General features: G+C 30.4%; 1 protein-coding gene across 4 annotated transcripts in view; it reads left to right on the forward strand.

Moving 5' to 3' along the window:
- The window catches only part of NECTIN3 (nectin cell adhesion molecule 3), a 130,792-nt gene that overhangs the window by 58,726 nt on the left and 56,378 nt on the right, over window positions 1–15,688 (forward strand). For 2 of the 4 annotated variants that reach the window (XM_024928162.4, XM_034957067.2), the window contains exon 6: window positions 14,209–14,347. In XM_024928162.4, the coding sequence (XP_024783930.2) occupies window positions 14,209–14,347 (139 nt within the window). Of the gene's footprint in view, window positions 1–2,983; window positions 6,900–14,208; window positions 14,348–15,688 lie in introns of those variants that run through there. The other 2 variants (XM_034957065.3, XM_057301855.2) reach the window with 2 other exon arrangements.

The following is a 15,688-nucleotide window of genomic DNA, read 5'->3' on the forward strand; positions in this document are numbered from 1 at the left end:
GGGAAATTGTTCTTAATTTTGTTACACATTTTCCCACATTGATAAATGTAAGATTTTGGATAACAGGTTTTTGATTTAGGATTGCAATATTCAACCTCAGTTATTAAATTGTACTCTATTATATAATAGTAATACTCTCGAGGTATAGTAGCTCTTTGACTAGTACTTACTGACTACTGGAATTTGTGTTTTTCTGGTTTGCTTTTGATGTATATTTTTCCCTTAACTAATACCTGTTTCTTGTCTTTAAATTTAGAAAAGCAAATTTTGATATGTCAAATAAGTGCCCCTATGTCTAAAACTCTTATTCCTATGCACAACTTGAATTTCAGGTCATATTGATTTTAGGATCCAAGTGTAGTATCAAACTTAAGAATTTGCTTACTTAGCAATCCTTAAACATTAAAATGCATTATTTCATATATTTAAACAACCTATATGAAGTCTAAAAGAAAAATAAGCCAATTAATTTTTATGACACTGAAAATATACCTTAGAAGACTAAAATATGCCTTTTACGGGGCATTACATGACTATTTTATGGTTTGGCAGAACTCATTAGAAAAGGAAACTTAAAGTTCTTCATTTGGGTGAGAAGAACTATAAAAGTCATTATATCCATTATATACTCATTTATCACACAGTCAGCAAAGAGTATGAAAAATAATATCTAACTGAAAAATGAGGAATACTTTTGGGAAGGATTTAAAATCATGATATGGTGATGAAAAATAGTCCTACCTTATAATAATTGTGACTGTCATTGTAAATTAGAAAACAGAAAAAATATTTTGCACGCATTGTCATATTTCCATTGCTTAAAATGCAAAATAATGAAGTATTAAATGGCCTCTCTTTCATGGAATGATATTACTAGTGAGGCTCAGTTATTTTTAACACTGATTAAGGAATGGGATGGTAGGTTGAAACATTTCTAGAACCATCAACAAAAATAAGATTTTAAAGTAACCCTTTTGGTTAGATTTTTCTCAAAGCCATATTTTGTCAAATCTGATTGAAATGGACAATAGATGACCATTTGTGTTCATATAAAGAAATTTGCAAATAGAATAAATAAATGTCAGGGTTTCATTATTTAGGATACTTGGTAAAAATGTGTCTTATTTGGTGAGAGCTCAAATATAGTCACTGTTCTGAAAAAAACTAGCATATAAGGAACCACGAAAAACTTTAAAACTCTACTGGCAGAAAAGTATTTAAATTATAAATAATTAGATGATTTTTACTTTAATTTAAATATGCTGATGCCAGTTTATTATATTTTTTTCTTTGCAAATCATTATAAGGATGACATTCAATACATTAAAGTTGACTTTCCTGGTACTTCTGCTTCCTCAGAAAATACATGAATCGTCTTATTTAATTTTTAGTCTATATTTTTAATGTTCTAATGCTGTGAAGTTGCATTATGTGAGACTTTACTACTTCTATATTAGACATGATCCTTCAATTCTACACTTGTTTTCTTGGGGTTGAATTAGTTCCATTAGTGAATGTTTTCATAAATTAAAACTTCTTTGATTCACTTAAATATACTCTGATAACTAATATTCATCTCAAAGTACTTGACAGGGTTACCTGTTATAAATTTAAACTCAAAATTAGTTATATTGTACTTATTAAATTTTATACTGTACTTGCTAAATTTTTACCACATTCTATACATATGGCATTCCGTGATGAAACCTGTTCAGTAAGTATTTTTCTTTAGCTTGTAATATTAGAATAACTTACCCATGTAGATTTAGTATTTTTCTAACAATCATTTTTTAAAGCTCTATCAGTACCACTCATTTAAAAATTAATTATAGGAGATTACCATTTGGGTCATTTATTTCTTTCACTGTGAAGGAAACAATATTTTTAAACTTATCCTTTCTTCAAACTCTACAGTTTTGTGTTACATGACCTATAAATACTACTTAATTGATAATTAACCAGTTTTTAATTTTTGCTATTTATGTTTAGTTGCTTTTTAATATTACTGGCTATTTACTCTGTTATCTAATGTCAATACACAGGTTCATTTGCATCTAATATTTAAGTATTATTAGAATGTTCTCTCTAAAATATTAGCTGTTCTTTTTGAGACTCCATCCTAAAGTAGTGACATTAAATTTTGCAGATATAGTTGAAGTTTTTAAATTTCTGAATGTTTAGATAACTTGCCCATAGGGTGTTAGACATGGTGACGACATTTTTATTACTTTATAACATATTTTTACTTTGTCTATTAGTTTCCTTTGGTAATAGCCTATCAGGCTAACGTAAGTTTAAACATATGCTTTTTAATTTTTTTAAATTACTAAATAATAGTGTTTACTATATATCTCCTTCCAAAAATTTTGAACTTTTTTATTTAAAGAAAATATTTTTGAGAGAATTATTAAACCAACAGCTTATACTATGCCCACTTAACAAGAGTCTATAGTTTTTCATTCTTTTAAAGATACGCTCAGCTCTTATAAAAATAAACCATATTATTAATAGTTAAAATGGATATTAAGAAAAACTTTAATTTTTTTATTCTTTTTATTTTCTTGAGCTACTGGCTAAGAAAATGTACATTTGAATTACTTGATTTACTTTTTTGTTATAGTAATTATTAAGCTTGCTATGTAATAGGACACTTAAGTAATATTCTTCATTAAAAAAATAAGGACCTCTTTTCTGGAGCACAATATCACTCATAAACTTGGAATGGAAGAATTACAACATAGGTTTACACCGTAGGTTTTATTCCTTTCTCTTTATTGGTGACTGACTAAATGTCAGTGTTGTTTTCTTTTTAAATAGATGAGTACCACTACATTCTAATCTTAATCAAATTAAGAATGAAAAACTATTGTTACTATGAATATATATTCATTAACTGTGCTGTCTTGTCAACTTGCTGCTGAATCAGCCTGCATTGACATTCTTTGCCTTTCTGTGTCTTCTCTATCTTTACTGTTTCCATTAGATCCTCCTACTACTACCACCCTTCAGCCTACAATTCAGTGGCATCCCTCAACTGCTGACATCGAGGATCTAGCAACAGAACCTAAAAAATTGCCCTTCCCATTGTCAACTTTGGCAACAATTAAGGATGACACAATTGCCACGATCATTGCTAGTGTAGTGGGTGGGGCTCTCTTCATAGTACTTGTAAGTGTTTTGGCTGGAATATTCTGCTATAGGAGAAGACGGACGTTTCGTGGAGACTACTTTGCCAAGAACTACATTCCACCATCAGATATGCAAAAAGAATCACAAATAGATGTTCTTCAACAAGATGAGCTTGATTCTTACCCAGACAGTGTAAAAAAAGAAAACAAAAATCCAGTGAACAATCTAATACGTAAAGACTATTTAGAAGAGCCTGAAAAAACTCAGTGGAACAATGTAGAAAATCTCAGTAGGTTTGAAAGACCAATGGATTATTATGAAGATCTAAAAATGGGAATGAAGTTCGTCAGTGATGAACATTATGATGAAAACGAAGATGACTTAGTTTCACATGTAGATGGTTCCGTAATTTCCAGGAGGGAGTGGTATGTTTAGCAACCACTGAATGTGACTTAACTATGTACAATGTTCATTCACACTAGTTGATCATTTTCAGATTGTTCATACTTTTTCTTGAGGAAGAATAAGCTTTTTCAAGTTGATTTTCAAGCTTACTTTTTATATTCTAATCTGACAAATGAAAATGTAAAATCTGAGTTCAGTGTATCTAAGCTGCTTTACAATTTTTTTTCAATGCTGTACTACTGTCTCAAGATTTAAATTTTAATGCAGAGTACTTTATTGGTGTGAGGCACGCAGGTAAGAAGAAATGTCAACATTAAATGTATGACTTACTTGGTACAAAAATTTTTTTAAAAGGGAACTACCTTGACATTGTGTATTAAATGTTTACCTAAGACTATAATCTCAAGTATGATGTTTGTTTAACATATACCTCTCAAAATTTATCACCACTCAATGACACTGCATCAAAATTGACTATAAAACTAATTCAAGAAATATTTATATATATTTTTTAATATACAAAAAATATTTAGCCTGATGGAATGGCTTTCCTTTTCAAACATTATTTTCTAAGTTTCTATACAAATGAAATCTTTACCTCTGCATATTAATGAGCCTTGCCATAATTATTGTAGAGTGGCTTTTCAAAGATATTTTGTTGCACTAAAACTGTGGTAGTAAACTCAGTGAACATGATGTGTGGAAGAGCATAATTAGCTGGTCAATATTTTTGTCCAAAATACCTGCAAGAGTAATAAAATACATACCTTTCAAACATGATAATTATTAGTTTTTTTTTTCCTTTCTGGAACATGGATTTTGGTACATTAGCAGTAGCCTTATTTTAATGCTTTATGTCCTAAACATACTAATAGAAATGAAAAGACGCAGAGAGAGCATTTCAGAATACTGAAGTACTAGTTTTAGAAATGAGACTTTCAGCCAACAATCTATAGAAAGAATTTTATGGACCATCTTGTTTTAGTTATTTAATGTTGATGTTGTTCAAACGGGTAAATGTACAGAAAGAAAATTTTAGAGTAAACTTGGAAACATTGGATATAACTAGAAAAATCTAGATTATAGAATTAGTCGGTAACACTTGCTAATGGACATTGGCATTCATCTCCTTTTTCCTCCTAAGTGTATGTATGTGTTTTAAGATTTCTGTTTTTACAATTAAAACTGGAAACATGAGGTTTTTTGTTTTTGTTTTTTTACATAATTACATATATTCCTTCTGAATCATTTATCTTTTGAGAAAGAAATGTTACCTAAACTTCAAATGTGCTTTTTGTTTGTGAGGTAATTAAATTGCTTCTACAGTGGAGGCTTACAAAATTATTGTGACAACTATTTTGAAGCTGAAAGGATAGTTTTTCTATTGCTAAGTCATTTGAAAAAGTGACCATTTTGCCAGTGAAATGAAGTGGAAGTTAGTAGGAGAATCATAAATTAAATATATTATTTTGTTAATAAAAAGGCAAAGCAGTAGGTACTTTTTAAACCCTCCCAATCAGCCCTTTCTCAATATTCATCAAATCTAAAACATTTAGGGGGCAAAATTCTAACATGTTCATGGTATCTTGCAAATAGTGAAAGCTTTTTTCTGAAGGATTATAAACTAGTTTTCTTCATTTTAACTAGCACTATTTTGTGGAAATTAGAAACCTCTTTTATTTCTCTTCCCAAAAGTAATACTTATTATAAGGCTGTAGTATCAGGTTAAGGATACAGATAAATAAAGTTCACTTACATCTTCTTACAAATGTCTGAGTTTTAATATGGTTAATCACTTATATACAAATACTACAACTTTTTAGTGCAGGTTTTTGGAAGAAAACTTTTTGATAAAACACTGTGATTGATGTGACTTTATTTTTAATTTAAATGATGAGGTGGCCAGAAGAAAGATGGGTCTAAAATTTCTCCCCATGAAAGATGTAAAACTATGGCTTTTTTAAAAATCAAAATTTCATCTTTTAAAATAATGGTTTGAAATACTGTATGGATCTGAACAGAATAATCACATTTAGGATTCTATATAAATCTCAACTGGAGTATAATCTGAAGGAAATTAGCAATGTATTTTAAGAAATATATTTCAAAAATATAAATACTGATTATGAACTTCCTTTTACATTGTGGTTATGTGTGCGATTAGGTTTTTTTGTTTGTTTCTTTTGTGTTTGTTTGGTGGGAGAGGGTGACCTGGAAAGCCACAAGTGAGTATTTGACATATTCTGTATCCTTAATCCAATCATTTGGCAAACTAAAAGGTTTCTGTGTTGTAAGAATCTGATACTAGTGCTTAAGACTTTGGGAAGCGTTGCACTGTTGTTTATTATAACTTTATGTATATTTACTGTACATAGAGACGTTTGAAAACATGAATAGTCATTAAATAAACATATTGTTAAATTAGTTTTTGAATACCAGTGATATTCATAACTACTTGACAGGTATATATGAAAATTCTACTATTGTGAAAAAAAATGAATATTTGTACTATTTTTGGCCATATTTATATTTATTTCTTTCATATGGTTTGAACTGTTTTAGCATTTTTGTAAATTCACTTGAGAGTTTTCTTTCATACTGGTTAAAATATTTCAATGATATAATGAAGATGAATGCAACTCTTATTTTTCTGCCATTTTTTATTAAAATACATTGAAACTAAAGTAGGCTAGGGGTTAACTTTAAAAGTGATATTTGAGAAGTGCTTTAGAGTTGAAAGATTTAATATTTTACCACATGCCTAGTAGGGTTCTATTTGCTAACTCTAATATTGAGGAAACTATTAAGGTTTTCAGTAGTAAGTGTTGCTTCTAATAGCCATATACAGGAAAGTTTTATAAGATAACCCACGGCTAAATATTTTGCATTAAGGAGCTGTAGGAGTACAGTGTATAAGTACAGAAATTGAGAGAAATGTAGTCATTTTATATGTGAAAACATCTGATTTGAGTTTTTGATAAATACTGCTAAAACACAGTATATGAACAAGTAAGAAGTTTATGTATGAAAGTAATCAATGTAAAATATAAGAAAGGAATAAATGGTACCCATTTTGAATTTTTAATTCTAATAGGGGAGTAGATTGTAGATTGAATTGTCTTTCCTGTTTACTTGTTAATTAGAAAATGCATCCTTCATAAACAGCTCCTTTCTCAAATTTTTCATATATTGTGTTTGTGTTTGGGTTTTAGTTTGTACCCGCGCTAAGTTTTGGTTTTGTTGTGTTTGGTGTTTTTTGTTTTGTTTTGTTTTTTCTTTTTTAACCAACCTGTGTATTAGGTGTTAGCCCCAGTAGCCATGCGTGAAATCTTTAAATAAAAGTTAAAAAAGTTCTTTTAGAGGCATATTTCTGTAATAAGTTCATTGCTCTATATTACCTTCTTTGTCCTCATATTTACTAAAGTGTGTGTGTATGTGCGTGTGTAACCTAGTTTATTTTAATTATCAAAATGTAATTAATGATTTGTGGGAATCAGAAACCTGTTTTCCTAAAACAAGACTGTAATATCAGATTGAGGATAGTTGGCATGTTGGCCACTGTAAAATTTTTTCCTTTTTTTTTTTTTTTTTTTTGGTGGTTGGGTTTTTTTCTTCCACTTTTAAGTTCAGGGGTGCATGTACAGGTTTGTTACACAGGTAATGTGCCATGGTGGTTTACTACACAAACCCATCACCTAGGTATTAAGCCCAGCATGCATTAACTATAATATTTTATTTTTAATTAACCATTTAATTCCCAATCATGAATTAACATTCTCCATAGTTATAAATTATCTTATCTCTGTAGCCCTAGCTGTTAAAACCCATTTTATATGTTTTTGCTATTACTTTGGCATAAGCCAAATTTTATATATTGGCTTTCAATTTGGAATTAACACATTTCATAAGGTATTTCTTAAGTTGACATTTAGTGTTTTTTACTTACTACTTTTTGTGAGCTACTTTGATTAGAAATGCCATTGCTTTGAATTGTTTATAATCACCTTGTGATGCATCACTTTGTTTCCTATTTCTGGCTTTTTAAATTGTATTTTTTAAACTATTTTTGACCAGGGTTTTTCTTTGATAATACACAGTAAGACTGGGTTGTTTTGTTCCCTTCTTGGTATCCCAATAAAAAAAATTCATGCATGAAACAGTCTTTGAGGGGTTTGCACAGTAAACCAACTTTCATCTGTTTTTTAAAATGCTTTCTGTTTATATATTTCTGGTTTTTTTTTTCTGTTATAGTCCAGTCATCTGCTTTTTTGTAAAGTACATATATACTTTGACTTGACACTTTGACTTGAGTAGTGTTAGGTTTTTATCAAGAGCTTGAAACCAAAATTGTTTTGCCTTGTATTCCCTTAGGTATCATTTATTTTCTTGAACCTTCGTGACAGTTATGTTTATTTCAGTTTAGAAGGATAAAACATGATTCAGTTTTTGGATATATCTTGTTTCATTTGCCTTTTAATAGCTGCTGTTTTTTCTGGCTGGTTGCTAATGAAGCTGATTGAAAGTGACCTTTTAGAGCAATGACCCTTTAGAGCAATAACTTTAAAATGTAATCTTCAAAACATGATTAATAGTTTTAGAGCCTCATTTCCTTATGTGCATAATATTGCTACATAGACATGATATGCAAGTTGTACAGTCTCAATTATGAGAAATATCCCAGGGAAAACCTAATTGTAAAGTGACAGTTCTATCTAAAAGCCAAAGGTAGGATCTAGGTGACTTGGCCTTTCTTAAAAAACAACAACAACAAAAAGCTTCTTATTATGGAAAATTATACAAAAATAGGACAGAATAATGAAATGGACCTCCATGTACTAGCTTCAGTTATCATCAGTTCCTGGTCAGTCTTATTCAATTTAGACCCCTACCTACATAATCCCTCTTGATATTATTTCATCTGTAAATAAATCAGTATATAGCTCTGAAAAATAAAAGACCTTTTTAGAAAGTAACCACAGTGTCATTATTACACCAAAATTAATAATAATTCCCTAACATTCTGTCAAGTGAGCATTCAAATTTCTAATCATATGTATTTTGCAGTTTTAATCAGGTTTTCCAAATATGATCCATTCATGTGATTGCTAGAAATAGCTTTTACTCTGTTTACCCCCACCCCATTTTCCCTTGCAATTTATTTCTTAAAGAAACTGCTTCATTTGTTCTAAATTTTTCCAGTTTAAATTCTGCCATTTGCATCCCACACACATGCCTCTGTATTTTCTGTAAATTGATAGTGAGATCTAGAGCCTTGGTTAGATTGAGGTTTAATTTGAGGGCAAGATTACATCATACATAAGTGGTGCTATGTCTTTCCATCAGAAAGCACATGCCTACTTTTTTGTGTGTGATATTAGCTGCCATTTGGTGCTCGATGCCTAGATCTATTAACCCTGTTCTTTTACCATATCATATACCTAGATGTCTGAATAATTGTCATGCTGCTTCCTATCAACTTTATCTATCATAACCTCACATCTTCTTCTGGTTTTTATTTCTCTTCTCCAGATCAGTGAAAACTCCTTTAAGTGTACCTCCCAGTTCAAAATTAGTCTGTACTCCTATTATACATGTGCTACTACAGCAGTTTGCTAACATGCATTATAAAATATTCAAAAATGGAAATTTTAGCTATCTGATAATATATTTAACATGTTAATTTGTTCTCACTAAAACTAAGACTTGGGGAAACAATATGATTGCATTTCATTTTTAAAGTTAACTTTTTTATTACTAAAACATTTTTGGTAAAACTACATGATTGAATGTTCTTCATGCATTTTTTATTTTCGATTTTATACTTTCTGATTCAGTGATTGAAAGGTCTGATATCATTGTCAGTGCATATTGATACTTGGTTTTTAGATGTGATAACTAAAATGCCACCTCTCAAAAACAAATAGATTCAAATGGAAGAAGTAGATTGTTTGGATGTTAACAGTTTTCATCCCAACCACTATTTTTAGAGTTTATCTTTATGTTCTAGATATTTGGTTGTTCAATGTCTTGCTAATCAATAACTTCTCGTTCACATTAGCTACTGTTTCAGCACATTATAGGTATAGTGTGAGGTTTCTTGTTAATGACTAAATGTAAATATATTTTAACTGGTCTGCTGATGCATTTGATCTTTTTTTTTGGTTGACTTGTTATATCTGGTTAGATTGCCATGCAAATTTTACTTCATACTGTAGCTAACTGATAAAATTTGTGTATTAAGAGTAAGATATTTGTATTGCCAGTTATTAGTACCAGTATTATTAGTCTTATGTGGGTTTTTTTGCCAATTATTTGCAGGAATGATACTATGAATAAACTCTTATTAGTATATAACATGTAGATTAGCACTGATATCTCCACAGAGTCCATGTGTCTTAGCTATTTACCTGTTACATGGGACACTCATACAATTCTTCCTTTACATTTTTGACTACTGGTTAAATCTAGATAAGTTATTAGTTCACTCAGCTGAGCTCTCATAAATCGTGCCACAAGATGTGAAGGAACAACCAAGTGAAAGGCTGTCTACTTAATTTTCTTCCGGAACTGTCCCATTTCACTCTCCCCATAGATATAGTGGGTACTCTGTGTGGCAGGAAAACACCTGATACTTGGACAAGGGGAGCAACCAGTGCCAATCCATGTATTATATACTAGTAAACAGTTATTTTCATGAAATGTCTTTTTTAAAGATAAGTGGTAATATTTCTATACTTCCTGGATGACATATATTTCATGGATTCTTTGACTCTACTTTGGGGGATTTTGCTATTACCACGTAAAATTCATCCCTGCATTCCTGGCACTTAGCACAAGACCTGACACATACTAGGTGCTTGGGGTAATTTTTTGGATGAGGGGCTGAGGAGACTGACCTGATCCAAATAGAGCATTTTAATAAAAAAGTAGTGAGACATAAATGTTCATATGGATATAAAAGCTAATAAGTCATATTGAGAAAATAAACATTAAAGGGGCTATTACAAATGAAGAATGGGATTATTTATGGGGAAAAATTGGTAATATAATAATATATAGTATGGGAGCAAATCAAAGGTGGGAAGATAACTTTGTAGGCCAACACATAAACCTGTGATGTCATCACTAAAGTTTTGTCAAAGGGCCTGAAGAGAAAAAAATAGGGCATGTCTCAGTTTTAGATGTGAATTAGGTGTACACATATGTTTCAGTAGCTTTGCTTTAAAAATTATTTGTTTTTGAATGATAAAAATACTTCAATTTATTATTTATATTTTTGTACTTTTTTCCAAAAAGTAATGAAAGTCATTTCTTATATTCATTTTTTATTAGTTGATAACTAGTTGATTTTTAAACATCTTCCCCATAAGACATGTGCATGCTATCTTTTAATTAGGTGTGGCAGTATACTCTTGTTGTGTTGGAGAATGCTCTTTTTCTATTTTTGGAGGTAAGTTTCCAGTGAATATGAGTTACCATTACTACTGTGATAACAGCAAGCTGGTCTTTTTTTAGAAATGCATGCACCAGTCTTTTAATGGTAATTATTTTATAAGTTTTGTCTTGTTTTCTGCCTCTTGTAAGCATATATTGCTCTTAATAGAACATCTCCTTAGGTCGATGGTAATGTTTCATGTCATTCACTCAGTAAACTACCTTAGTGTTTAAAAATGCCATGTTTATACATTTGGTCACTTAATTTTTTTCCTCTGTAGTGGTTTTATTGGGATATAGAGTCTATGTAGTATGTATGTGTTTATTTGGGTTGGGAAAAGGGGGAAACTGTTGAGGCTAAATTCTCAATTTTCATCAAAATACTTGTTTATTTGGGCTGAGACATGCGAAACAGTGTTGGGGCTAAATTACCAATTTTCATCAAAATACTTGAATGCAAAAGATTCGAGCTCCTCCTTTGCTTTCATACTAGTTTTCATCAACTGTTAATACCCTTAAATTATTAACACCTTAAGTACTTAACTTTTTTCTCAATTAGAATCAGAAAAGAAAACATGAAATATATCCCATATGCTTATTTAGCATAATCAATTGACCTACATAACGTAGATTATCTAGTGGGGAAATAGATTCATACCTAGTTTTTCCTCCATTTGCTCATTTCAGCAGCTACCAATCTATTCTAATACTACAAAGAGGTATGGGAGAAAGAGGATACATATGTTAAAGAATGACTGGAACCAGGTGAAATGAAGATGTCCAAATTAAGATAGAAGGAAGTGTTGTGATATAGTCAACTCTCATAGAATCCTAGAGCTAGAAATCATAAGACTAGTGTGACAAAATTGGATAGATTGTAATTAAAATGTTTAAGAATATATATTTAGACAAGCATTACTTCAAGATATTAAAAATAGTGTCTATTTAAAGTTGGAAATTGAGATTAAAAGTCTACATTATGTGGTTTTATTACAGAGCACTACCAAACCTCAGATTATTGTTGAAGTTAAAGGCTTTCTTAGAGGAAATGTATAGTTTGATAAAAAATTTATAATGATCTCTAGATTGAGAATCTTAATTTAGCCCCACTCAAAGAGTAACATGAACTTTTCAAAAGTAATTTTGAAAAAAAACCTTTATGGTATTAACATTGTCATCAAAATAAGAACAAAAATTTAAATTCTGTACAGTTGAGCAAACATGATAGGTCTTCTTTAGCAAAAGAAAAATTTCCAAGAGAGGAAGACCTTTAGAATAATTGGTGTGGAGTAAATAACATACTTGACAATTAGTATTTTTTATTTGTGCCACTGACTAGAGATGTATGACCTTGGTCAAATGGCATAACCTTAATAGTTTCAACTGGCCTACTATTAAGGATTGAGTAGGACCATCTACTTTATGGCTGTGTTCAGTGGTCAAAGTTATAATCTATATGGTGGGGAAACGGATAATATAGATTATCCGTAAGTCATCCCAAATCTCTCTCACATTTACAAGTGCAGAATGATATTTGGCTGTACTGGGTTTCAATTTTTTTTTAATCTAGTACATATTCAAATGGAGATAGATTAGAAAATTAAGCAACAATAGATAAACCAGGCTGGTATTAGCAAATGAAGGTCACCATGAATGACTGAGTTATAATGTTTCAGAATCTATTCATTGGAAACGTTATTGAAATGAGTGACTTGGACTTACTGGTTGTAAGATTTTTATTTCAAAATCAGCTAAACAAAATGAGCCATTAATAAACTCAGGATTGTTAGTATTCTAAAGACATTTTTATAATTTGAAAGAAAGTAAAACATTCTTTTTGGCAATCTAAACTACCATGTTACCCACATTTAAACAAAAACAATTGGAAAATACTTATAAATATGTATTTATATGGGAATACTATCATGGTAAGTAGGTGAAACATATTTCAAAACCAATAGTGCTAGTTCTGTAACTTTGCCGTGTCTGGGTCCCAACAATTATTGCAGTTATTTAAGAGTATATGTGAAGATTATGTCAATTTAAGTAAAACTGAGACCTCTTCATTAGTCGGCATTATATATGTTAACAAAAACATTCTTCTCTTCCAACAAGGGGTAATAGTGGAGGCTTCTACCCTGCTCCAACCTAACTTTATTTCTCTCTGTGTTCTCTACTATTCATTGATTGAATGGTCTTGGCAGATTATTTAACTTCAGAACTGCAATATCTTTATTTATAGAATGTTATCTCAGTATCTTTTTTTATTGGTAAGAAAGACAAAAACAAAATCAGATGTGTGAAGGAACTTTGTAATTCACAAATTCCACAAAATGTAGTTACTGGATTTAATATAGCTGAAATTGTCAAAGTAATACTTACACGTAAAGATTGTTTTGTTACATTCCTTAATACTTAACATTTGAAAATATGTAGTACTTATAGTTTTAGTACATTCCCTTATTTGGGAGTTCGTAAAATTGTGATTCAATTTTTTGGAAAAATGTGAAATGCTAACAGCCAAATATGTTTTTTAAATCCTTTCTTAAAAAATTGTGGTGCAGTGTGGGAAAGAGAAGTTGGTATTCAGAAATTACATATGTCTATGGCCAGGAGATAGGAAGAATTTCTATTTAAATGTTGTAGTAGAGAAGCTATTTTTAGTGCACTTTGTATTAAATGTGCATGAATTAAGGGAAATTTTGTGCAAGCCCTGTTTTAATATTTAAATATATTTTTCAAATTTTACAGTGTCCAATGTCAATTTTTTTTGATCTGAGATATTTTCTGTTTTGCGCCTGAAGTTTTTCAATTTTGTTAATAGATTTTTTTATTTTAGTAGAATAGAAGTGCTAAATGTCTGTATTACTGGTCGTTTATATTAGAGAATACTGATTTTTAAAATTACCTTTTAGAGTACAAACTTAAAATTACTTTCATCTTTTTCTCTCTCTTCTTCTCCAGGTACTCTTTACATATCGAGAATATATTCTCTTGGTGATGTTTGGGGATATTTACATAATTTTTAAAAAGTTAAGCTGAGGTATTAAAGTAATATAAGAAAGAAGGAAGGGTTTTAGCGTAATGCCACTAAACCTAATGAATGAAATTTGGGGTCCTCTAACCTGGCTCTTGGATAACATACTTCAGTCAAATAGTTTGCACATTGTAGGAAAGGTATGCAATTTCAAGAATTATTTTTAAGATTATTTGAAAAGCCTAATTTTTGTTACTTTACAGATGTTCCATTTAAGCAGACCTCTTCCATAGCTGTAGCTGGAGCGGTAATTGGAGCTGTACTTGCCCTTTTCATCATTGCTATCTTTGTGACTGTGCTGCTGACTCCTCGAAAAAAAAGACCATCCTATCTTGACAAAGTGTAGGTAACTTTTTTGCCTTTGTTCAACTATGAATATCAGTATGTGTCCAATCTTTATGTTTACCTTTACAGCTCCTCATAAAGAACTTAAGGGATAGAAGTAAGGATAATGTTAGGCCTTTGTTAGATGACCCTGGTTTCATCAGAATATCTCAAACTATATCTTGGTAAATGAACATTTTCAAGGGGCTGCTAGAGGTATAGAACAGCTTACATTTTTCACCTAGAGCGTATTAGACAGACATCTTTATAAAGGGTAACATAGTAATACTTTATATTGTCCTGCCTTCTGAATAGAAATGTAGGCCTTTCATGAAGTGGTAACCCAAAGACATACAAAAATATCTTTGAAGTTTTAATGGCTTCTTCATATTGTATATGCATGTCTTATGTATAGATATAACTGAACGATCAAGTTATTAAATACATTGAGTTTTAAAAATTTTTTCTTAAGAAAAATACTTTTTTTGGTGACTTATAAAATATACATCTTCTTATTTAAAGAATAAGCAATATTTTTGACCTAGTCATTGAGATAGAGTTGTAAGGCAGAAATTGCACCTTGCTGTAGAATCAGATAACCAGTGTCTCAGTTCTCTTAACTCTATCAACAGCTTTGTTGCTTCATCTGAGAAATATGAATAATGCTCTTCCTACTTACCTCACATGGTTGAGATGATAGTAGAATAAGATAATATTTTATAAACTGTGAAGCTCTTTACAAACGGCATTATTTCTTATGTGGTTTATTAATGTTTTTATGTTAGGACATAAGGTTGACTTTCAAAGAATATAGTTCTGTCTTCATAAATGCTTTGTATATGTCTTTGCTTCTGTAATTTGGCACAATTATAGCACTAGTCTTTGCATCAAAGACATTTGTGTGTCAGTTACAGCTCTATCATGATCAAATTAGTACTATGACCATGAACAAGTACTTTATCTCAATGAGCCTCATTTTTTTCACCTAAATGGCCTATGGCACCTTGGAGCTAGAAATTTGCTGTGATTTTCGTTAGATTAGAAAAAACAATTATTTTAAATAAAAGATGATAAAATGCTCTTTCAGTATAATACTTGTGGGACTGGAGTGCTTCAATCTTTCAAGAGTGACTAGCATGTGGTTAACTTAATTCCCAGATTATCTTGGTTTTTCTATAATTTCAAAAACATAATTTACTGGTAGGTTAACAAATTAATGTAACCATTTTATTTATCACTTAAGTTTTAATCATTTAAAATACTAGTTTATGCTCATTGAGACATTATTAGACCACAGAGAATTTATTACTTCAGGATCTATAGCTTTCATTCCCTTTATCCCTTAATATAGATAACTTT

This window comes from Pan paniscus, chromosome 2, assembly GCF_029289425.2.
Source record: "Pan paniscus chromosome 2, NHGRI_mPanPan1-v2.0_pri, whole genome shotgun sequence".
NCBI classification, from domain to species: domain Eukaryota; kingdom Metazoa; phylum Chordata; class Mammalia; order Primates; family Hominidae; genus Pan; species Pan paniscus.